Genomic DNA, 24,272 nt, shown 5'->3' on the forward strand with positions numbered 1-24,272 from the left:
CTAATGGCAAGACCAGACACATGACATTTTATTCCTTGCCGGAGCTGGGCTGGGTGTATGGTTGCAGATAAAATACAGGACGGTCAGTGAACCTTGAATTCCAGACAGAGAATACTCTTCTAGTATAATTATGCCCCACATATACTTTGAGATATACTTACACTTAAAAAAGTACTTGCTGTTTATCTGAAATGCCAATTTAATAGGTGGTCTTAGATTTTTTATTTGCTAAGTCTGGCAACCCTAACAGGTGGGAATGAGGAGAGACGGGATGTGGTGACAAGAACATTTCCTGCTTAGGGACCTTTCTGGTGGCGCAGTGGTTAAGAATCCGCCTGCCAGTGCAGGGGACACGGGTTCGAGCCCTGGTCCGGGAAGACCCCACATGCCGCGGAGCAACTAAGCCCGTTCGCCACGACTACTGAGCCTGTGCTCTAGAGCCCGCGAGCCACAACTACTGAAGCCCGCGCACCTAGAGCCCGTGCTCCACAACAAGAGAAGCCACCGCAATGAGAAGCCCGCGCACCACAACAAAGAGTAGCCCCCGCACGCCGCAGCTAGAGAGAGCCTGTGCGCAGCAACGAAGACCCAACGCAGCCAAAAATAAATAAATAAATAAAAATAAATTTATAAATTAAAAAAAAGAACATTTCCTGCTTCATCGCTGTTGACCTTAAAGAAAACCCCAAGGACGCCGGCACTGCCCCGAGATGCACAACTTCTGACTGCAACAACTGTGCCCATCACCTCTTTGAGTTCATCTCTCTGAGCGGAGCTTAATCTTCTTAACTAGCTATTATCATGTGACAGAATCATATATTTACAGCTAGTATTATGAGTTGAACCGTGTCCCCACAAAACTCCCATGAATTCCTAACCCCCAGCACTTCAGAACGTGAGCTTATTTGGAGTTAGGGTTATTGCAGATGTAAAGAGTTAAGATGGGGCCACAGTAGAGTAGAATGGGTCCTAATCCAGTATGACTGGTGTCCCTTTAGAAAGGGGAAACGGGACGCAGAGGCTACCACGGACTCAAGGTAAAGATTGGTGTCCCGCTGCCACAAGCCAGGGAGCATGGCCCTGCTGACACCTTGATCTTGGACTTGTACAGTATGTTACATTTCTGTTGTTTAAGCCACTCACCTTGTGGTATGTTTGTCACCACTGGCCTATAGGCACGTGCTGGGAGCCGGGAAGAAGATAGGAGAGAAGGAGAGGGAGGAAAGGAAACAGGCAAAAAAACTCATCAGTGTTCCCACTGGCTATCTTCTATAGAACTTGAAAACCTCTGCTGAGGGAGGATGAGGGATTTAGAAATGGTAGATCACGTTGTATGAAAACCGTTACTGCTCTCCTAAAATTCACATTTTCAACACTGAGTTGAACGAGTTACAGGCCCCTTAAAGAAGAAACCTTAGAAATCAGCATTGACCCTGGTTATACAAACAGGATCCATCCCCAAGCACCTGCAGCCTTAAAGCGATTTGTGGGGGGAGGGCTTTAAATTCGCAACCTCAACAGGCCTCGGTTATGAACTGCTGCTTTCCCGTGAGAAATCTGCCCTCCTCTGCAACTTATAAACCAAACATCACCACACTGGGTTTGGTGATCAAGGAGCTCAAAACAAAATTAAAGAGGCTACTCTGATTGCACTGTCTCTCTGGATGATTTGCTTGTCCTACTTCAAACAGCCCCAAATGGCAGATTTAAATAAGAGTCAGGCTATTGAGCAATAGTTGATCTTCTCTTGCCGTATGGATTTTACGTCCCTTCACCTCTACCCAGGCCTTCTTCTGGCCTGGAGGAGGATTCTAGGGGTAGAATTGCATAGCCCCATCCTAGAAAAATGCCAAACCTTGCAGGCTCCTGTCACACTGGCCTTCCTTCAGGGGCTAGAATGTGCCAAGGTGTCTGTGCCTCACTTGAGGCCTTTGCACATGCTGACCCCTATGCCTGGAACGTTCTTTCTTCTGCCCAGACCCCCTCCCTAAGCCCCCCTACAGCACCTGCACACACACTCGGTTCAAATGGCAGTTTCCCAGAAACACCTGGTCATCACCCTTTGATGTTTCCTTATCACACAACCTTGTGCATTTCCTTCACCACCCTTATCACAACTGTAAGTATTTATTGTTTGCTGTGTATTATCTATTCTCTCCCTAATAAACAGTAAGTTCCGCGAGTCAGAGATCAGACATGTTTTATAATTACTTTATAGTCCGGGCCTGACACACAGCAGGCACACAAATATTTGTTTGATTAATCAGTTAATTAATTAGTTAAAACAAACAAATTGAGGGCATGATAGGAACTTGGGGGGACACTCCTCCTGCTCGGAAGCTTTGGGCTCAGCCCTGGAGCATGAAGCCTTTGCTTCACGCTACATGAGAGGGAAGCGTTAGGATATCACTTGTCTCCCAATTTCTCTGGCAAAGTCTTTTTTCAAACTAAAAAAAAAAATCAATCCTCTGGTCATGATCTGGCTTTACAAATAGGCCCTTCCTACAATAAAGGCACGTCCCGCTCACATGTACTTCAACTGCCATGGTCCCCAGGACAATACTTCCTCCTGGTAGCTAACAAAGCAGTGCTGGGCTATGATCTGGCATCCCCTCTAAATCCAGGGACTTCCCTGGCGGTCCAGTGGGTTAAGACTCCGCGCTTCCACTGCAGGGGGCACGAGTTCGATCCCTGGTCAGGAAACTAGGATCCCACGTGCCACGTGGCATGGCCAGAACATTTTTTTAATTTTAAAAATTAAAAAAAGGAAACTGACTTCGGGCAGAAATGTAATGAAAATACGAGCACAACCTTTGATAGGTGGATATCTTTTTATAAATTAATAAACTGGCATTTTGACATTAAAAAAAGAAGCCTATGCATTTTATATTTACCAAAAAACAGGACTTATGGGTCATAAGAATTAGATGACCGAGGGTATTTTGGCAATACATATATAAAACCTTTAAAATGTACATACTACTCGACCCAGAAATTCCAGTAATAGGAATTTATCCTAAAAAATAATCATGAATGCAGGAAGTCACAAGAATGTTTACTGTAGCACTATAAAAGCTGGAAATATCCAATAATATGGGATTGAATAAATAACTGTAGTAATCCCTATTAATAAATACTCTGTAGCTTTCCAAAATGTCTTATTGAATGGAAGAATACTGAAGGACATGGTAAAAGGGTTCATCATCCGCTAACAGCAAAAAACTGGTTATGACTCAAGAGTCCAAAATGCTAACTGTAGTTTTTGGGTGATGGGGTCATGTGTGATTTTTATCTTCTTATGCTTAGCTGTATTTTATAAATTTCCTGTGAGAGTCATAAATATACTTTGGAAAATGTTTATTTAAAAAATAAACTGCAGGGCTTCCCTGGTGGCGCAGTGGTTGAGAGTCCGCCTGCCGATGCAGGGGACACGGGTTTGTGCCCCGGTCCGGGAAGATCCCACATGCCGCAGAGCAGCTGGGCCCGTGAGCCATGGCCGCTGAGCCTGCGCGTCTGGAGCCTGTGCTCCGCAATGGGAGAGGCCACAACGGTGAGAGGCCCGCGTACCGCAAAAAAAATAAAATAAACTGCAACCAGTCACAAAAGGACAAATACTATATGATTCCACTTATATGAGGCCCTAGAAGAGTCAAATTTATAGAGACAAAGTAGAATGGTAGTTGCCAGCGGGTGGGGGAGGGGAGAATGGGGGGTTATTGTTTAAGAGGTTAGAGTTCAGCTCTGCAAGATGAAAACAGTTCCAGAGATGGATGGTGGTGATGGCAGCCCAACACAGAGAAGGTACTTCAATGCCACTGAACCCGTACAGTTAAAAATGACTATGATAGTAAATGATATGTGTATTTTACCCCAATTTTTTTTAAAACCAAAAAAACTTAAAGAAAAATTTAAATCATAAGTACAGCTGGGTCTAGAGGTGTCCTAGTTATTAGGATTTTCAAGAGACAGGAGTAGAGAAGGCTGAATTTGACCTTGGGCCACACAGCATCAAACAAGACAGTCTGTGTGCCTGCCAGGCTGGCATGTGCCTGAGGATGAGCTGGTGTTGCCTTGTCTCCTGACTACGGCGCTGGCCATGGCATTTCCTGTCTCTTCCTTCACGAGCGTGGAGTTTTCTCCCTCTCCTGCCAGCGTCCCTCGCTCTGATTCTAGACGAAGGGCCGAGTTGGCTGTCCCAGAGGGGTGACTTCCCCCAGAGCCTGGCTACAGGGACTGCAGGGGCAGGAGAGTCCAGGAAAGACTCCGGCCACGTCCTGCAGAGACCATGGGTTAAGGGATTTGCCCCCAGCGACCTTCAGCTAGCCGCTGGAGCCAGGCCAAGAAAGGAATCTGACCTCCAAGTCCAGACAACTCGCCTGTCCACTGCAGAATGAAGAGGGGAGGGCTGGATTCAGTGAAGAACATTCCACCTTTATTCACCATGAGGGCACCGACGATGCCCAGTTCCTGGAGGTGGACCCGAGAACCTCAAGCTTGCAGAGCCTCGGGCTGAGGGCTAGACGTGGCCCGAAGCTGCATCTTCACAGCAACAGGGAGTTGGATGCTGAGTCTAAATATCTAAAATGATCATACACATACACAGGAAAAGGAAGTTTTCCAAGAACTTTGGGGTTAACAGGGCCCAGGAAAGATAGAGACCAGTGCTTTTCTTACCTGCTGTAGGCACGCTAACATTATACTGAGGTAAAATAAATAGGAAGGCAGTCTTGGCGGTGACCTGTGAAAAGAGGGAAAAAGTTCCACGTTAGCTTCTTGTCCACATAGAAAGAAACAAGCAAAGCCTGCTACCAGCCCTCGGGGCCACGCCTTTCACATCTCAGACCCACAGGCCTCTCCAATGAAGGGTTTCACCTAGAGCACAAGTTAGCACCATTTGTTTTTTTTCCCATTTTCTTTAATGACATCGCTTCCCAATATCTGCACTAAAAACAAAAGAAACAATCCCAAGTCCTGGATGGTATCTAGACTTGTACTCGCTGCAGATGGAATACAAGGTGTGCTCGGCCGGCCGAGAGCTCACCAGCAAAGGGTACAAATCTGTCTGCCATTCATTCATTCATCCATTCATTCATTCAAGTGTTTATCAAGTTAGTTCTAAGTCCCCAGCATTGGTGAAGTCAGAAACTAACAGAAAATAAGGTCACAGCCTTCCAGAGGTTTCCAGAACTTAGGACCTAGCCGAGGTTCCCCAGCACGCTGGCTAACTGCACCGTGGGCGGCAGCCCGCAAAGTCTAAACCTGAGCCTCAGAAACAGAGAATTCCAGCTGCTAATTTCACATATGACCTACTGGGGGGCAGGACATGACACTCCACACTGTTGGTCTGTTTATTTCGAAAGCTGCCTTTAAAATCTTGGTTGTGCTGTGAAAAAACTGTGGTCGTCACTTGGTTATTAATGGCCAGCTCAGCCCTCTTGCAGTTCAGCCGCAGGGGAGAGACTACAGATGCAGGATTTGAAGCTTGGACTCAAGAACCGACTGCCTAGGTTCAGACGCTGCCTCTGCATTTGCCCACCTCGCAGCCAGGAGCCGTGATCTTACACCTGGAGCCTCACTTCCCGTGTCTCTGAAAGGCGGGATATTTGTGGTACTCCAGCTGGTCTGGGTGGCGATGGCCCAGCTGTTAGCATTGTTTAAAGCTCCCCAGATGTTTCTGACGTGCAGCTGGGGCTGAGAAGCACCACCACGTGGTTCTGGAGCAGGTGGGGAGGCCAGGTGAGGGGCGGCCAGACCCCAGGCCTTTTCTGGGAGGCCCCTGGGGACACCTCATCAGTAGCGTTACTGGTTCTCCTCTAAACAAAAAGATGTGAAGGGTGCACTGTGGGTGTGCAGGAAACACACTGGACTGTGGCAAAAGCAGCAGGGAAACGGCTGAATGATGCCTTCCGGCCCCTCCACCAAACGCTGTACCATGCTCAGGGCACAATCTCTCCTTCAGTTTTATTCAGGAAACACACTCGTCTTTTAAGCTGGTGGGCTGAAGTGGACCTCTGTGGGGTTCTGGCTGACCATACCCCTTTGCCCCTTCCCAACATACCAGGACTTCCAGAGGAGACACCTCTCCCCAGCTGTGTGTTGTGAGGGTGTCACTGTGGTGACCACAGCCCTCCCAGGAGGATACAGGGAGCAGACCCTCTCCCCAGCCCATCAGACCCCCTCTCCTGGGCTCTGAATCTTGAGTGGGGATGGAGGAAGAGCTGGTTAGCCCTGAGTGCCTTCCAGACTTTTCTGCTGGGGTTCCCACAGCCTTGCCCTGGAGCACAGACCCCATCACCTGTATGAACCCCCAGACAGCCTCCTGAAGTTGGCCAGAGTCCATTCCTAAGAGACATCAGAATCCCGTGTGTAGAGCACATTCGAACCCCTGGGGGAGCTTCTAGAATCTCGATGCCTGGGCTGCCCCAGCCAATTAACCCTGCCCCTCAGGGGCATCAGGGAGCCGCCAGGCTCCCCAGAGCAGCCCACACGTAGCCCAGCCTGGGAGCCCCTCATGGGAGCCCCACCCTCACCAGCCTTGCAAAGCAGGCCTCTCTGGCCAGTCACTGTCTGTGTCTTCCAGAGAATTCATTTCATTTAATCAACTTATGTTTTAGGTCAATTTTTATTTTAACTTCAAGAGAGACATACTTTTTAAAAAGTGAAACAATTCAGAGATACGTAAAGTTAAAAACCAAATATTCACTCTACAATCTTGGCTTTCCTCTCTCCACATGTATGGGGTCAGTTCTCTGAGAGCTTTTCCCATGCATTTCTATACTTGCAATTTATTTCATTTTACTCTGACATTATAACTTGGATTATGTTTATGCCACTTGACAAGAGCTACAACTTGCTTTTCTAATTTTTTTTAAATTGAAGTATAGTTGATTTACAATGTTCTATTAGTTTCTGGTGTATAGCAAAGTGATTCAGCGATATATATATACATATACACATATATAAACATATACATACACATATATACTTTTTCAAATTCTTTTCCATTATAGTTTATTACAGGATATTGAATATAGTTACCTGTGCTCTACAGTAGGACCTTGTTGTTTATCTATTTTATACAAAGTAGTTTGTACCAGCTAATCCCAAACTCCTAATATATCCCCTTTGGTAACCATAAATTTGTTTTCTATGTCTGTGAGTCTGTTTCTGTTTTGTAAATAAGTTCACTTGTATATTGTAGATTCCACATACAAGCAATATTATATGGTATTTGTCTTTCTCCTTCTGACTTATTTAGTATAAGAGCTACAACTTATTAAATACTACTTAAATCAATTTCTTAGCTCTGTTAATCAAATGGTTGTTACAGGAACATAAAGACCAAGGCACAAAAATATTCAGAGTACGTGAAAGTATTCAAAGTATAGTGACACAGAAAACATGTAGGTCAACCTTTTGTTTACTGATGTCAACATAGAGATAAGTGGTTATATAATAAAAATTTCCTATACATACTAGTGCTTTTCATTACTGTTTCCCACAGGGCTACCCCTAATGTTTAACACTGAAAAGCTCGGCCAAATAAAACAGGTTCACTGTGAAAGTGTATATAGATGTATGGACTTTTTTTTTTTTTTTTTGCATCCTTTCTTTTTACTGAAAAAGATTTTAGAAGATGGCAGTTAATAAACGGCACAAAAAAATCACAGGGATATACTAGTGGAAAACATAGACAAGATAAGACTAAGAATGCCACTGGCTTCTTTAATTAAAAGCACAAAATGTAACAGGCAGAAAGTCTGTTTTAAACAAATTAAAAAGCTGTGTTTCTAGACATAGAAAACAAACTTATGATTACCAAAGGGGAAAGCCAGGGAGAGGGGTATAAATTAGGAGTTTGGGATTAGCAGATACACACTACTATATATAAAACAGATAAACAACAAGGACCTACTGTACAGCACAGAGAATATATTCAATATTTTAAATATATTAAATAACCTATAATGGAAAAGAATCTGAAAAAGGATATATATATGTATAACTGGATCAGTTTGCTGTACACCTGAAACACAACATTGCAAACCAACTACACTTCAATTTAAAAAAAGCTGTGGGCTTCCCTGGTGGCACAGTGGTTGAGAATCCACCTGCCAATGCAGGGGACATGGGTTCAAGCCCTAGTCCGGGAAGATCTCACATGCCGCGGAGCAACTAAGCCCGTGTGCCACAACTACTGAGCCTGCGCTCTAGAGCCCTCAATCCAGAGCTACTGAAGCCCGCGCGCCTAGAGTCCGTGCTCTGCAACAAGAGAAGCCACCGCACCACACCGCGCACCACAACGAAGCCCCCACTCGTCACAACTAGAGAAAAGCCCGTGCGCAGCAACAAAGACCCAACGCAGCCAAAAATAAATAAATAAATTTAGATTTAAAAAAAAAAAGCTGTGGTGTTGTCTCCATCAGCCCCAAGTCAGATATATACACACCCACAAGAATGGTATGTGAAGTAATGCTGTCCTACACAAGAAGCTGTACCCTGAATTAAGGGAAACAGCTATTGACACAGGAGTTAACACAACAGAGCATCAGCCTGTAACTGCTGGAAGAAGAATCCCTCTTTGTTTTAAGGAGGACAGCCGTTTGGCATATGGGCTGGACAGGTGCCCTTGGTCTGGCCCTGCATATCCAGTCAATTCTTGTTACTCCCAGTCGTTCTGTTCTGGAAGTTACCGTGATCCCAGTGACAAAGGACCACTGCTCCTAGGGGTTAGGTTCCTAAAGGCCTCTGGTCCATTTCCATCAACCAATCAACACGTAACCTTGGTTTAACGTGTGCTCCTGTTGAAAGACGCTGTGTGGAACGCAGGCTGTTGACGCGTGAACACTGAACCTGTGGCTCGCACCTGAAGGAAGCCCTTCTAACACGCTTATGTTCTCCGCCAGGCCCCTCACGGCCTCCCCATGCTCAGGATCCTGAGGCGGCGGCCCAGCACCATGCGTGAGGGCCATTTTATAAGCAGCCAAGTCACTGACAAAAGGCACAAAGATGCAAGAATGTGGCATTAAACAGATGGCAAAAAGCCCACTTGCTCACAGCAGGAGCTGGACCGGGAAGGCAGAGTGTCGCTGGATTCCCCTCCACCCGGGGACATCTCATTGGGTGAGCCACACATCTCACCGCCCTGTGCACATCCACAGATACCGCAAAACCCGGAGATCAGGTTCTGAGGTCACGTATACATGTCAGCGAGCAGCCACATAGCACACACAAGAGGCGCGGAGAGCGAGGGTCAGCTGTCCTGCGGCAAACCCAAAGGCCAACGAGGGCGAGGTTTTTTTCTTTTTTAACCTTTATTGAGGTGTAATTTACACACCATAAAATTCACCCTTGGTAAGTAGACAGCTTTATGGGGTTTGTCTTTCCTCGTTTTTAAACTCTCCCTTCACTGGAATGTAAGTTCTAAGAAAGCGGGGATCTCACTCATCTTGATTAACTTCAACCCACTGCCTGCAATGGTGCCCAGAAACAGCCCGTGCTCGGCACGCACTTGATAAATGCAGACATGATGAAGCAGGGGAGCCAGTACTGCACTGTCACCTGACCCTCAGCTTGTCCTCTGCCCTCATTCATTCCCCTGTGCATGTCCCCTCTCTCCCCCTGGGGTCTGTCCCAGTGCTGGGCATGTTGTAGCTCTCTCATAAATGCCTATTTGATGAGAGAATACTGCAAGCAGCTATAATATTTAGTAACCGCAGACGAACGCTTAACAAATGCTCTCTGAACATGATTCTAAGAGAATAGGACCTGGGACTCTGATTAAAGCAAAAAATTTGAGATTCCAGTATTTTTCCATCCCTACACCCCTCGTCGTAGCAGGAGAAACCATTCCAAACCGTGCAACCTTCTTTCAGGCAGCTGTGCTCACTCCCACGTTACACGTCTCATTAAGATAATGTCCATTTCCCTGTTTTATCGATGAAGAGGCTAAACCTGGGGCACAGAGAGGTCCCCTCCCCAGCAGGACCTCACAACTTTACAAACAGAAAAGACAACATTCAATTTGATTTTTTAAAACTGTGTTCCAAAAACAAATTTAGGAGACACACAATACGGCACATAGAATAGAACGGTGACCTAAAACAGAAGCAGGAGAGGACAACCAAAAATATATATTGAAGGCAAAGAGAAGGAGCCAGAATGAGACTGATCCACAAAATCTCATTCCAGAAAGTCCAACTTGTTGGCTAAAGGTCCCCAGAAATTTGGCCCTAAGCTTTCTCGAAGCCATCGGAAGGAGGAAGGAGGGATCAGCTCCTGGATTCACCTCGCCCATTAATTTAGAAAACAAAAAAGACTGCCCTAAAATAGCAACTCTACTTTTCCAGCACAGAAACCATTCTCTGTGCTTTAAAAGGTCCTCTGGCACCCCAAAACTTCACTCCCATCTCTTCCCAACCTCAGACCAGGGACGAAATGGCCAACAAGCCCCCCTCTGCCAGCGCTGGCTGGGTTTGTGTAACACAGAGGGCTGAGGAACAGGAGCCTATTAAAAATGTCATTCCAGGGGCTTCCCTGGGGGCGCAGCCTGCCGATGCAGGGGACGCAGGTTCATGCCCCAGTCGGGGAAGATCCCACATGCTGCAGAGCGGCTGGGCCCGTGAGCCATGGCTGCTGAGCCTGCGTGTCCGGAGCCTGTGCTCTGCAACGGGAGGGGCCACAACAGTGAGAGGCCCGCGTACCGCAAAAAAAAAAAAAAAAAAAAAAAGTCATTCCAATTATTTCCCATACCTCTAAGGCTATTGATGGAAACATTATTGAGTTTAATAGCATTTTAAATGCCTGGATCAGTGGGTGAAAGGTTAAAAGCGGAAACATGCTAATACACTAATGCAAAGGAGAACACTAAATTACGTAGCAGGGGCCACCACACACGCACGCACACATGCACACGCACGCGCGCGCACACACACACAGAGGAAGCCTCATTGAACTTTTAACTCAAACAGGGCGTCAAGCACAAAGGCAGTGACACCGAGCATGCTTGTGTAGCCATAACAAAACCAAAACCGTTCCACATGCCATGTTCTATTAGGGGCGCATGAATCTGAGCTCTCAGTTGCAGCTAGACCAAGGATGCCAGTAAACAGCTGCTGCCAGAAGAGCACAGTGGACTTGGACTCCAGTCCCAGTTCTGCTGGGGCGGCAGCTGGGAGACATCAGGCAAGGCATTTTACCTCTCTGGACCCCAGTCTTCTCATCCATGAACACCAAAAATAATGGCTGTGAATGTTATCAAGGGTTTACTCAGTGCCACGCACGTTTCTAAGTGCTTTACAGAAATTACTTCCTGTAGTTTTCACAACCACCCTATGAGGCAGACACTCATAACATTCCCATTTTACAGATAAGCATAGAAAGGATCAGGTGGTCAGAACGGATGTCCTTAGAGGTCCTCTCCACCTTCAGCTCCAAAAGGCTATCATTTCCTGGTTCCACTTCCTGTCAATGCCAAAAACACAGCCTCACGCTGACAGCCTGCTGAGAGGTCTTCCCACAAGTTTAAAATATATTCCTGCTTCTGCACGTTGTGAAGATGAGGCCCAGGTGTCATCTGTATCCAACAGCGAGAAAACAAGCCCTCTCAAGACAACCTGCCAGCCCGCAAGCCCCAGATACCGGACACACCTGGGCTTCCCAATACCCCAATCTGCTCTTTTACACTGCAAGCTGATATCTGGGCACCAAAGATAAGAAAGGAGAGATGTCATGAAGGCAGTCTCATGGTTTTCCTGGTAAGCAGTATTTGACCTTTGGTTTGGTTTATCATTTATTTCTTGGCCACATTCACGCACTAGTCCTTGGAAGGGGCTGCGCTGCAAGACTAGCCACCAAGGACAGGAGAGGGGAGGAGGCCCCCTGTTCACAGGCAGCCCTGCTCCAAACTGCGCTGCACGATGAACAACGCCTCTCTCACCCCGGGGCTGAAACACAGTCCACGTGGCCAACCTGGAACCCCTCTGACTGAGAGATGCTCATGCCCTGGTCCTCAGGGGCACAAGTAGAGCCAAGTGACCTGTCCCCCTCTCCCGGCCCAGCCTGCTCTCAGGAAGCCAAACGACCCCCACTCAGAATTTCCCAAAATTGATTTTGCATCTTTCTGCCCAGGCGGTGGATAGAAAAATTTCACTCAGACAGGAGAACATTTAAAAGTCATGCCTCTCACAGGTATAGAGAACAAACTAGTGGTTACCAACAGGGAGAAGGAAGGGGGGAGGGGCAACACAGGAGTAGGGGATTAAGAGGTACAAACTATTATGTATAAAATAAGCTACAAGGATATATTGTACAACATGGGGAATATAGCCAATATTTTATAATAACTATAAATGGAGTATAACCTTTAAAAATTGTGAATCACTATACTGTTCACCTGTAACATATAATATTGCACATCAACTATACTTCAATTTTTAAAAACTGCAAAAAAAGAAAAAGAAAAAAATTAAAAATAAATAAATAAATAAAAGTCATGCCCAACTGATGAGGAAGGGTTTTTTGGTTTGTTTTTTCTTTTTAATAAAAGTGTCTTTTAGCCCTTCTCTCCTGAAGTGTTGGCTTTATGAGTTGGGCTGGTCACCTGCACACACCTTTTTAGGGCCAGTACTTGAGGTATGAGGTTTGCAGCCCCACTGTCACTCAATAAAAGGCAGATACAGCTGAGACAAAGATGCTTTTCATGCTTGCTTTCTGAAATTTTCCGTCTGGATGACCAGGGGCTGGCGGGGAGGGCCGAGTGCCTACAGCCAGGGGCAGGATGCTGACAGGACCTTCTGGGTGGCTTTTAGCAACGTTTGGAGATTCCGTTTTCTCACTTGAAAAACTGCCTTAATGTAAGAACTAGGCAAAGCTACCCAAACACACAAACCAGATTCTCTACAAGCCTGTGTTCACCAGCTGAGAAGACTTCCTATTAACGGTCACGACTGCAGTTTTGTATCGGATTAAAAAACGACACTGGATATTTATGAGAAAAACCTGTATCATCAGAGAAGCCGCAATGCGATCATAGTGCTTTGCTTTAGGACATTCACTGGTTCCAGGGTCTAAACTTTATTTTGGGATCAAGAGGAATTTAGAAAGGGTCACTTAGGGGCTCCCCTGGTGGCGCAGCGGTTGAGAGTCCCCCTGCCGATGCAGAGGATGTGGATTCGTGCCCAAGTCCGGGAGGATCCCACATGCCGTGGAGCAGCTGGGCCCGTCAGCCGTGGCCGCTGGGCCTGCGTGTCCGGAGCCTGTGCTCCGCAACCAGAGAGGCCGCAGCGGTGAGAGGCCCGCGTACCGAAAAAAAAAAAAAGGGTCACTTACAAAGTTTTAAAAATCTCTAAAGTTGAGCTTTTAATTCTGTTTCTTTTTTTTTTTGGCCTCGTCATGGGATCTTAGTTCCCCACCAGGGATTGAACCTGGGCCCTCGGCAGTGAAAGCACCGAGTCCTATTGAACTTGACCTACTATGTGCCTTACCGATAGCCTTAGATAAAATACCTACATTCCATGTAATAAATATACTTCTTCTCTGGAGGCCTTAGTATACACTCTCATCTGCTCCCTCAAAAAAGAGCCCTGGGTCAATATTTCAAATACTCTTACTTGATTATATATTTCACCCCCAGCCCCAGGAGCTTTCCCCTTGTTTGGGTGGGTCAGCATACTCATAAACCATTCCTCACAGAAGCTAAAAACAAATAAAAATAAAGAAGCGCTTGGTCATTAAAATTTTTTAAATAACAACAAAATAAGGAAGTGTTCACACAAAATAACTTTTTAGAATGTCAGTGTTCTCAAATTGTGCTTCTCTTGCACCACATAGCAGAGTTCAGATTCTTTGTGGATATTCCTAAAACACCCACATAGGTCAGGACAAAATATCTTTACCTTTTGGACAAAATCCACCTGTTCAGATGCAATATGACCTTTAAAAATAAATTAAAAATCAACAAAGGGGCTTCCCTGGTCGCGCAGTGGTTGAGAGTCCGCCTGCCGATGCAGGGGACGCGGGTTCGTGCCCCTGTCTGGGAAGATCCCACATGCCGCGGAGCGGCTGGGCCCGTAAGCCATGGCCGCTGAGCCTGCGTGTCCGGAGCCTGTGCTCCACAACGGGAGAGGCCACAGCAGTGAGAGGCCCGCGTACCGCAAAAAAAAAAAGAAAAAAGAAATAGTTTTGGAGTGTAGAATTTTAGGCTCCAGCGAAAGGATTATTCAGGAGCTCTGAAGAGCCAGGTAGCTGGACCAGGCGGGGCCCAGGTGGATTTGCCTTCATTTGCTTATTTACAATCAAGGAAGAAAAGAGCAGGCAGACAGTGATTGACTGCCACCATGTTTAATTATTCTCCACCATCTGGAAAGTCTCCTACTCAGAACATCAGCACGTCCATCCCCAACTTCTGACTGAAGAGCCAGGCATGGGGAGCGGAGCTTGCTAGAAAAACAAACTTGAGACAGCAAAGAAGCGTCTCCAGGGGCCACCAACCAGGCCCATCGGCAGGGCAGAGGCTGATTCCCACGGGAACCCTCAGATGCCTCTCCGGCTTGTGTCAGGCCCATGAAGGGAGGCCCTGACCCAGGCTGTCCACCTCTGCCCACGCTCCAACTGAGCAAACTAGGGCAAATAAGCGAGTTTTATACAATACGCCATTCCTCTGGCATTGAGGATGTGTGATCTCCGCCGTCCCGAATCTGCACACCCCTACCCCACTGAGGGGTGAGGGGTTAGGTGACAGGTCCCAGCAACGGCCTCTGTGGTGCCACCTCACACCAGCCTTACCTTCCACCCTCGTAGGAAACGGAGGCCAGGCCGGGAGCTCTGCTCTGCGCGTCCTAAGTCCGAACTGTCTCTTTCCCCGCTCTCACGGGACACGCCTTATAACCCCGCCCTGGGCAGGCATCCAGCCTACCTCACCTGAGTCTACAAAGGCCTGTCAAGACCACCTGCAGGCGGGCACCTGAGAGAACTTACTGGATGATGATTTGATTCAGGTGAATTAAATCAAGGCCATCAAGGTGAATAAAAAACACCCAGCACTCAAATATCCCTGTTTGTCAGCAAATAATATTCACAAGGGGATGTTCCAAATCATCTTCAAAGTGGAGAAGGAAAATAACAACATAAAAGGCAAAAGTTCCCAGAAAAATGTGCTACAGATAAACAGAAAATACAAACCGAACCCCAAAGGCATTGCTTGAGGGAAACACTACCCACATTTTGCCTCAAGAGTCCCTCCATACCCCTCAACTGAATAAATAAAGCCCAGGCAAACGCTGATATCTAGGTTACATGCTGTATTCTAAGATACTTTCTCTCTCTCACACTCACACACATACGCACACTCAGATAAAGCTATATATGTTAGTACAAAATCTCATTTTACTAACTGAAAGTGGTATTTTACATGACAGCTAAAAATGTGTGGTGTTTCTTCTCTGCCCCGGAGGCCAGCCTCCATCACAGCATCTCAGCACCCCAGGAGGCTGCCTGTGACCTCACACAGGTGAAGGCAACCCAGGAAGGAAACCACACCTCAGAGGGAGAAGCCGGACGGAGTCTGAACTCACGGTGGGGCCTCAGAGGCTGCAGGCAGGCTGCAGGCACCCTCATCTGACGCTCGGTGTGCAACGCCCCGTCCCCACCTGCTGGTGAAGCCAGGCCTTGGAGCAAGAGCCAGGGGCCAGGCGTGCCCCACTCTATTTCAGGGGGACACAAGAAGGAACAGGAACCGCCAGGGACACCAGTGACCTTAAGCTTTGGCCGAGAAGCCCAGATGATCTCCTTGCAACACAACCACACAGCAAGAGGCGGGGGAGGGCAGGACGCAGACACACAGGCACACATAAGGGGGTGGGGACCCCTCCCTGTCGAAGCCTGGGAGGGGCCACAGCTCTTCAGCCACTGCTCTGTCCCCACACCCTAAGGTAGGAACCAAGGCCGTGGCCTGCAGAGGGGAACCACCCTGAGTGCTGTTTCGCCATCTCCCTGACTGAGAAAGACTACAGATCTGCCTTCCTAAAATACCACAGGCCCCGCTCCAGAGTCCTCCATGACTCCCTGGTGCCTACAAAGGAATCAGGACCCCTGCCTGGATCCCAGGACTCCACAGCGACCCCACCTCAGCTTTCTAAGCTTTGCCCCTTCGACTCCCAGACACAGGAATGCCCTCGCCCCAAACACCAACCCAGGCAGGAAAGGCACCACCCAAATCTGGAGCCCAGCCAGACAAATCAGTGTGGAAAAGCTCATTTGCAACACAACATCGTCATTATTAGAGGGTAACGCACAGCAGCTCGGGAGACCAGAGGGGGTCCCACCTGCCGTGGAGAACTTCTGCTGGGAGGTTCTGCCCAATCTGTATCCTGAAGGGATGGACAGGCTGAAAGAAGGCAGGAAGGGGCTGCGTGCAGGCAGGCAGAGAAGCAGAAGAAACAGGACTCCCGGGAGATGGTCTGTGTGAGGAAGGTGATGAGGCGGGAAGGCTGGCAAGAACCAGGTCCTATGAAGAGCTCTTTATGGCAGGTACAAAAACTGGACTTTAGGGCTTCCCTGGTGGTGCAGTGGTTGAGGGTCCGCCTGCCTATGCAGGGGACACGGGTTCGTGCCCCGGTCCGGGAGGATCCCACATGCCGCGGAGCGGTTGGGCCCGTGAGCCATGGCCGCTGAGCCTGCGCGTCCGGAGCCTGTGCTCCGCAACGGGAGAGGCCACAACAGTGAGAGGCCCGCGTACCGCAAACAAAGCAAAACAAAACCAAACAAAACTGGACTTTATCCGACTTGCAGGAGGCTTTAAGCAAGGCATATAGCACGATGAGGTCTCCACTGCAGAGAGCTCGTGCCGCTCCGGGCGCAGAGGACAGGCTGGGGAAGCGTGGGGGCAGGAAGCCAGTAGGAAGGAAGGATAACAGGCCTGCATGAAGGTGACAGCCACAGACACAGGCAGCGTGGGGTCGTTCTCAGAGGGCTCGATGGCACAGTCAATTCAGACGGGGAGTAGCCAAGAGCAGTGCTCTGGGCTTGTTCAGGAAACTGTCGTAGAAACCTACAGCTTCAATGAGACGTGCTTGGTGTTAGGATGGCTATCCCGAATCGTGCGGGTGGTGGGATGATCAACTGAGAGGGAAAACAGCTGTGGTCCAGGGCTGGGGGGGGAGGGGGGAGGGGGAGGGGGAGGGGGGAGGGGGAGGGAGGGAGGGGGCTGAGAAGGACCAGTCACAGAGGCAGAAGGAAGCAGAAGGGGCCCAACAGCCAGGGGAGGAGAGCGACGTCGGAAGGAGTCTGAGCTCCGGGGAGGACCAGTCAGCCTGGCACTGAGATGCTTGCTGCAGGCGGCAGGGGTCTTAATTTTTTTTTTTTTCTGATGGATCCAGAGCAGCTGGAACAGTGAAAGCCCAATAAATATTTGTGGAATGAAAGAGTACATGAAGAGTCTATCCGATCTGGGGATGGGAAGGTCATCAGAGACCTTGCTGAGTAAATGTTGCAGAGAAGGAGGGGCAGAAGCTGGTGCACGGGTGAGTGGGAAGGGGAGAGAGGAGGGGAAATGAGGCTGCACCGCCTGTTCCAGCGTTGGGCGGTCAGGGAGGGATGCGAGAGCTCGAACCTCCGCACCTCCGTGTGGTGAGGGGAGAGACCGCTGGAAGAAAAGGGACTGGATATGCAGAAAACGGGAGAGCTGCAAGGAATACGTCTATTCAAGGGGGCTCTCTTCAGGGAATGAGCTCCAGGACCACAGGAGAGGGATGGCCGAGGGGAGCACCGGCCCTGGGCAGCTCCCCCCTCAGGCCCCTCTCCCCGAGATCCCTGCCCCCTCTGAAGTTCTGACACTTGTCTAGATCCAGAGAAGAGGCTCCATCAGCACGCCTTGAATTGATGGAATTCAGAGGGGGAAACAGGAAGTCAAAGAGGGCAGTGGAGGACGTGGTGGGAGAGGCAAAACCAAAACTAACACCCCCTCCCCGTCCCGCGCTACAGGGCTGGGCACCATCTCTGTCTCGTCAGTCGCTTCCTCTGACCCAGCACCGCACTGCCCCTCTCCGAGGCCATCGCTTCACCTTCAGTCATGTCCCGAGAGGGAGAGGCAGGGCCACCTGGATGGACTCTCAGGAGGATGGCTGTTCTGCGGGTTCCGGGGGGATCGTGAGGCCGCTGGCCCCAGGAGGCCTCCGGCTTCCCATCCCTCCAACAGCCTTCACCAGCTCTAGCTGGGCTGATGGGGTTTCGAATCAGAACCCTCAGACACACAGATAAGCATCTGGCCAAGGGCCAGGGTCCACGTTCTGAGGCCTGCAGTGCCTGTCACTACTGCCACAGAGGGGGCTCCTGGGGCCTTCTCCTGGATCTGCCAATGGTCCCACCGGGGTTTCTATCGATGTGTCCAGGAAAAGCATTAGAAGTGCGTGTGTATGCACGCACACGTGTGCACGCAAAGCAGGCTGGTAAGACCCTTTCACACCCCAGAAACATACCTTTGGTTAGAACTGAAGAATTAAAAATTAAAGAATTTTAAATACTTTAAAAAATATAAAATCAACCCGTCAATCACAGAATATTTACTGAGTGCATGCCCTGGGCAAGGCACAATGCCACTGGAGATGAAAAAAATTCTAAGACCCACTTCCTTCCCTCAAAGGCTCAGAGACCAAAATTAGAAGCGAAACTATCAATCTAGTGCAACTCCTCAATTTCAGAGGTGATAAAACTGACCGCCCTTTATTGAACATTTACTGCAAGTCAAGCCAGGTTGAGCCATTTTATGTGATTACGTCAACAAGTCTGTAAGGAACAACATTGAATGTGTGAGATCTCATTAAATGCTGGGCCCTGTGCTGAACACCAAACAGCTTCACCTCATGTAACCTCCAGCTCTAGAAGAAACTACTACTACTGTTTACTGTGCTCCTACTATGTACCAGGAATCACTGTAAACACTTAACGGAAATTCTCTCATTTAATCCTCCCAGAAGCCCTATTATACAGAACAATCAAAGCTCAAAAAGCTTAGGAAGGGCTTCCCTGGTGGCGCAGTGGTTGAGAGTCCGCCTGCCGATGCAGGGGACGCGGGTTCCTGCCCCGGTCCGGGAGGATCCCACATGCCGTGGAGCAGCTGGGCCCGTGAGCCATGGCCGCTGAGCCTGTGCTCCGCAATGGGAGAGACCACAACAGTGAGAGGCCCGCGTAACGCAAAAAAAAAAAAAAAAAAAAAAAGCTTAGGAAGCTTGTCCAAAGGCACACAGCTAATAAGCCCCAGAAGTGGGACTGGAACCCAAGATTCACCAGACTGTGACGTGTGGACTCCTAACCACGTGCACCCCTGAACAACGGACCTGAAAACTAATGATGGAGACTTTGAGGAGTGAAGAATTATTTGTAAGACAACAAGAAAAGATGTCATGAATCAGGACATGAACAGAGGACAAGTCGGGGCTCTTTTACTTTTCCAAGGCAGAGACCACGGCTTCATTCATCTTTGCACCCCTAGGGTCCTTGGCACAAAGGAGGGACTCAGTAAGTATCAGTAAGTGCTCTGGGTATGGAGATCTATGGATCTACTCAGGAAAGACTTCTGGGACGGGGTGAGCTGAGCCAGGAAGACTACAGATTGTGGTAGAGGGGAGGGGGGAGGGTAAGAAGAATCACGATTGTGCTGGGAAAGTGCAGGAGGCCTCCACATAGAACCAGCTGGCTTAGTGCATCATGGTGGCTTTGGGGGGCCATCTACTGCATGGGCCAACTTCAGAACAGCTGAGATCCCCCTTGTGTTTCAAACAAGCTAGTCTAAACCGGGAAGCGGAAAGGAAATCTGGCCCTCAGACCCCTTGGAGCTTGCATGCATCCATTCATTCTAAAAGCTACCGGGCTCCAAAGTCAACTTTTTGCCTACTGAGTTCATCAATGGGATGCTGTCCATTCCAGCATCGTGGGCATTTCAACATCTTGCTTCCCCGAATAGCCAAGCCCAGATGAAAAAACAACTGCTTCCTTCAATTAGGGAGGCAACACTGTCACATAAAAATTCAAACTCCATTTCCAGCCACAAAACTCTACAGGCTGTCCCACATTTCATAATTTACCGATTAAATTTTATCAGTTACCTGACGGTCTAGTGAGTCTGAGCTCCTCCACTTGAAACTGTCGGGGAAGTAATTTCCCGATGGATACAGATATTCCAAGACTAGTGGTAATCGGACACATGATCAGAATCCTAGTTATGCTCCCCTGGAACCTCCTCTTGGTCCCAGAGGGCCGAGGGTACAGGGCACTCATTGGCCGAGAAGGAAATGGGTGTAAGTGGTGTTTGAGTATTGTCTGAACTGGGGCAAAAGAGGGATGCGGAAGCATTTGACGTGCTGCCACTTCTCAGAAGCCAGGGCAATCCTGGTCTCACCAGAGATCAGGGTAATAAGTAGCTTAAAGTAAACGCGTTACATGGTTTGGCTTATTGCAGTCAGGAAACATCTGCCCCAAAGGGCTGTTGTCAGCGTCTGCAGTATTTCAGGAGCACGGGTCTCGCTTCGCCACCCCCCCCACCCCCGCTTCTGACTGCCCGTGGGCATAAAGGAGGCAGGGCTCACACAGGAGATGGAAGAGAATCGGCAACTGCTACAGGGCTGTATGGGTCTCCATCCTGCCCCGGGGCCCAGAGCAGAGGGCGGGTGACCTTTATGGAGGGCAGCAATGGGCTTCCTGGACCCCTGACTTCGCTTGAATCCACAGGAGGTGAGAGGGCACCAGGAGGGGGTCACTGCCTGGCTCCCTCCCCACTGGGCGATGTGGCAGTGGCTAGATCCAGTACCAAAGGTCCAGCCCCGCTCCTGCAGCCACAGCTCCCGTGGCCATGACCTCTCCCTCCCTCTCTCCTTTACATCTCAACAAGTTCTGCATCCACTCCATCCCCAGTCTCTTCAGGTTTAGGGCTATCTTCCACGATTGCAAGCCCTGGGGGGTTTACCATCCCTAATCTGTCTTCCTTCATCACATCCCCACCCTTGCTAAGAGTGCCTTCAGGGCTTCCCTGGTGGCCCAGCGGTTGAGAGTCCGCCTGCCGATGCAGGGGACACGGGTTTGTGCCCCGGTCCGGGAAGATCCCACATGCCGCGGAGCGGCTGGGCCCGTGAGCCATGGCTGCTGAGCCTGCACGTCCGGAGCCTGTGCTCCGCAACAGGAGAGGCCACAACAGTGAGAGGCCCACATACCGCAAAAAAAAAAAAAAAAGAAAAGAAAAGAAAAAAAAAAGAGTGCCTTCAATAACCTTCAATCACCCCATCTGTTTCCTGTGGGACCCTGACGGAAGCCAATAGGCTCCTCAAATAAAAGGCTTAATACTAACCCCACATGATAATCATTAACCTCATCAATACAACCGCTGGCAACAGGGCGCTTCAAATCAGCAAAATGCTCTCCCATCCACACATGGTGGGAATATCACCTGGGAAACTAGTGGGAGGCAGGCACACAGTCACTCTCTGAGTTCCCAGTGATGGACAATGCTGACAACCAAGAGAAACCACTTTCTTTGTGCAGGAAGCCTGGGGACTGGCTTCTCACAAACTCCCATCAAGACAAGCCCCCGCTGTGGACCAGCGACCACCCGCCTGCATGTTCAGGGGCCTTTTCTGAGGACACCACTGCCCTCAGGCTGCAGGAAGGAATCCCAGGCCACAGGTATTCGACCGCAGAGCTTCTAGCCCTGATTTTGGAAAGTCACGTCCACTCTGGGGACTGACTTTACACTGACAAATAAGGTCTCAATAATCTGATCTGCTCCAGTCAGGAAGTAAAAGGCTCTCAGCTTGCACGTGCTCCAAGCGCTGCACGAAAGTGGGTGGAAGGGGTGAGCCGGGGAGTCCCCAGCCCAGCACCCCCTCAGACACAGGGGATTCTTTTCCCTTTTACTTTGTGGGGATAGAGTGCGCCTTGAAGGAGGGTGGGGGAGAGGGGAGGGGGAGAGAGGGAGGAGGGAAAGTCTGCAAACAAACTGACCCTCAGCTCTGGGACAGCCTTCCACCTTTTCCTCCAGCTGAGCAGCCTGGGGGCAAGTTGTCTGCCAAGCTTCCCCGTGTAAACACTCTGGCACCAGCTGGGGTTTGGAATCTGCTGAGTCTCTGCCAGCTGGCAACCTGGAGATGGGCCGGATTAAAGGAATGTGTAATGAGCGAGGTGGTGGGAGACAGGGGCTGTATTTACCCAGAGGGGGTCTGCAGGGGTCACTGGCCAAAGGGGGCTCTGGAAGAGGAAAAATCCGAAGGGAAGAGGAAAGGGGTTCCAAGGTGCCCAAGCACCATGCCCCACCCAAACGGCCCAAGACTGTTATGCTCATTTATTTTTTTCCTTCTACAAACTGGCTTCTTTGTCCCCATCTCGGTCCCCCTGGCACCCACCACATCTCCCAAGCCAGTTACACACGGCCCTTTGAAAGTTCCACAGCTGGTTGCTCCAGAAGGCTCAGCGCGATCAGCCAGCTCGACACTCGATCCTCTGCGATCCCAACGTGGGAACGTTAACACGGAAACCCAAGCCACGTGCTGACAAGCAGGCCCCGGGCCACACTGGGCCCCAGCCCGAGGCTAGGCAGGCAGGGCACCGAGAGTCAACAGTCCCAGCGGCCAGCCCATCTCCAGCCTTAAAGACAGAGGCTGCAGCCTCCCCCATGCGAAGTCCAGAAGACAAGGACTTGGAGGAGACGGGCCCCTGGACGAGACCACGAGCCCACCAGACCCTCACGCCCTTCTTCTGCCCAGGGGGAGCATGCGGGGGACAAGAAGTGACCCAAGTCCAAAGTCCTGGTGGGTACTGGTGGCCACACCTGCAAGGAAGCCACCTGCAGCCCTCCTGAAGCACCTGCAAACATCTCACCCCAACGCAATACACACCACCAAGAAGAGGAAGCAGGTGGCCCTGCAGAACAGGAGGAAAACAGCACAGGGAGGGGGACTGTTCTTAGGAGCTCAGCCACAAACCAGATGTGAGCCTCAGGCTACTACCCCACTCACAAGGCCTTGGGGTTCTCCTCTTCTTTTTCTTTTTCTTTTTTTTCTTTTTGCGGTATGCGGGCCTCTCACTGTTGCAGCCTCTCCCGTTGCGGAGCACAGGCTCCGGACGCGCAGGCTCAGCGGCCATGGCTCACGGGCCTAGCCACTCCGCGGCATGTGGGATCTTCCCCGACCGGGGCATGAACCCGTGTCCCCTGCATCGGCAGGCGGACTCTCAGCCACTGAGCCACCAGGAAAGCCCCATCTCCTCTTTTAAAGGGTGTTCTCTGAAGTCCCTTTGGTCCCTGGGATTCCTTCACACACGGATGCTTCCAGGACAGAGATTCACCCCCATCCCCAGGGTACAGGGTTCAAGGCTTGGCCCTTCTCCCTTAGAAATCCTGCCCCAGTGACCACCTCTATTCCAGTGACACTCAAATCTACTTTTCCTACTCAGATCTTCTGCTGGGGGACGTTCCTGCATCTTTACCTAAACATCACACCATCAACTCCATTCGGCATGCCAAAAATCAAACTGTGCATCTTTATTCCAAAAGCTGGTACCCAAGAGACATCCCTATATCTGCCCATGTCCCAGGCTGCAGGCAAGGAGCCCCACTGTCCCTTACAGCCACCTGCTGGCTTTTTCCTTTATTATGTTATTAAATCCATTATTTCCAGTCACACCCTCATCTCTCACCAGCCTACAGAAGAGGCTTCTAACTGGATTCTCTCCCTTAGGACACAACCTTCCTCCCTCTCCTCCCAACATCCTAGATAGAACAGCCACGCTATACATAAGATGAACAATATAAACCCCCTTCCAAGCTCCCTTCTGCTTTCAAGATAACGTCTAACCCTTCAACCTGACAATCCTGAACCTCCTTCCCTTTCCACCCTTGATTATCACAACTCCCCATTTTAGGACATTAGGATGTCCTAAAAAATATTCTAGAATATTACTCCATGAAATACTCTCCAAGGTCAACAAATATGTTTGGTGCAGGGATACAAGACTCCTTACTGCTTACTACTACATTAAAGGCTCTGACAAGTCCTGCGGTAAATATATCTGTTTGGCCTCACATTTCCCAAGCCTACCCGGCCCCAGGAACTTTTGTAGCATTTCCTCTGTTAACTGCCTTCTTCGGTTCTCCGAATGCCTTCTCTTGCCCAGAACGCCAGTCCCCTGTTCTGCCTTCCACTTGTGTCTCTGCTTCGACTTCCCTTTGAGGGCCAACTCTGGCCTCACCTCCTCTGCAAGCCTTCTGCCCACCCTGCCGTCCGCGCTGCTTC

At 49.5% G+C, this 24,272-nt stretch overlaps 1 protein-coding gene across 5 annotated transcripts in view; it reads right to left on the reverse strand.

The window, feature by feature from the left end:
• TRAM2 (translocation associated membrane protein 2) overlaps positions 1-24,272 on the reverse strand; it is a 78,239-nt gene that overhangs the window by 33,925 nt on the left and 20,042 nt on the right. For 4 of the 5 annotated variants that reach the window (XM_082638025.1, XM_082638029.1, XM_082638027.1 and 1 more), the window contains exon 2: positions 4,675-4,738. In XM_082638025.1, the coding sequence (XP_082494151.1) occupies positions 4,675-4,738 (64 nt within the window). Of the gene's footprint in view, positions 1-4,376; positions 4,595-4,674; positions 4,739-24,272 lie in introns of those variants that run through there. The other variant, XM_082638028.1, reaches the window with a different exon arrangement.

This window comes from Mesoplodon mirus, assembly GCF_964341445.2.
Source record: "Mesoplodon mirus genome assembly, chromosome: 12".
Lineage (NCBI taxonomy): Eukaryota > Metazoa > Chordata > Mammalia > Artiodactyla > Ziphiidae > Mesoplodon > Mesoplodon mirus.